General features: G+C 67.0%; 1 protein-coding gene across 1 annotated transcript in view; it reads right to left on the bottom strand.

Moving 5' to 3' along the window:
- The window catches only part of CD81 (CD81 molecule), a 6,013-nt gene that overhangs the window by 569 nt on the left and 4,581 nt on the right, over nucleotides 1-863 (bottom strand). The window contains exons 4-5 of the mRNA XM_015565465.1: nucleotides 691-789; nucleotides 51-144 (exon numbers count right to left, since the gene is read on the bottom strand). Coding sequence (XP_015420951.1) covers nucleotides 51-144; nucleotides 691-789 — 193 coding nt within the window. The remainder of the gene's footprint in view (nucleotides 1-50; nucleotides 145-690; nucleotides 790-863) is intronic.

Genomic DNA, 863 nt, shown 5'->3' with positions numbered 1-863 from the left:
GGGGGTTGTCAGCACCCGCCTCTGGGGAGGGGGGTCGGCGTCCACCCACCCACTCACCATGATCACGGCGACCACGATGGCCGCGATGCCAATGAGGTACAGCTTCCCGGAGAAGAGGTCGTCGATCTTCTGGTGGCAGTCCGCCTGCGGGGGGCAGGGGCGGGTGTCAGGGGCGCCAGTCCTCCCCTCCCCCTCCTCCCCAGCAACACAGCAGGGTCACTGCACAGAGAGCAGGAGTGGGGGCGCTCCCCTGCCCCTCAGAACAGGCCTCTGCCGTGTTGGATGTGACAGGTTTTCAGACCAAGTGGCTCAGAGGTTGAGCATCCACCGAGGAACCAGGAGGTCCCGGGTCGATTCCCCACCAGGACACAGGCCCGTCGCGGGCTCGGTTCCCCCCCCGTCCCCCCCCGTGTGGGGCGTGCGGGAGGCAGCTGGCCGGTGTGTGTGTGTCTCTCTCTCAAATCAATAAAATCTATTTTAAAACAAACGTGGAAGCAGCGGCTGCGCCCTCTTCCACTCAGAATCCGCAGGACCTGGGCGCTGACCGGAGGTCAGGGTGCCCTCCAGCCCTGGCAGCCGGACTCAGAGCTGTCCGCCAGGAACCAGACCGGTGGACAGCCCCCCTCCCCGTGGGCTCGGCACCCAGCGTGGCACCACCGGGACCCGGGAGGGCGGGCGGGGCCCACTCACCTCCAGGTTGGTGAACAGCGAGCTGCCGGACGGACACAGGTTGTTCTTGAGGATGGAGGTGGTCAGGGTGGTCAGCGCATCGGAGCCGCAGCAGTTGAGCTGCAGAGACAGAGGGCGGCCATGGTCAGCCCCTCACGCGGCAGTGACCCGAGGGGAGGGCCAAGGACTGCCGC

This window comes from Myotis davidii, unplaced genomic scaffold (assembly GCF_000327345.1).
Source record: "Myotis davidii unplaced genomic scaffold, ASM32734v1 scaffold880, whole genome shotgun sequence".
NCBI classification, from domain to species: Eukaryota; Metazoa; Chordata; class Mammalia; order Chiroptera; family Vespertilionidae; genus Myotis; species Myotis davidii.
The sequence above is the reverse complement of the archived record's forward strand: the minus strand, read 5'-3'. Positions and strand labels throughout refer to the sequence as shown.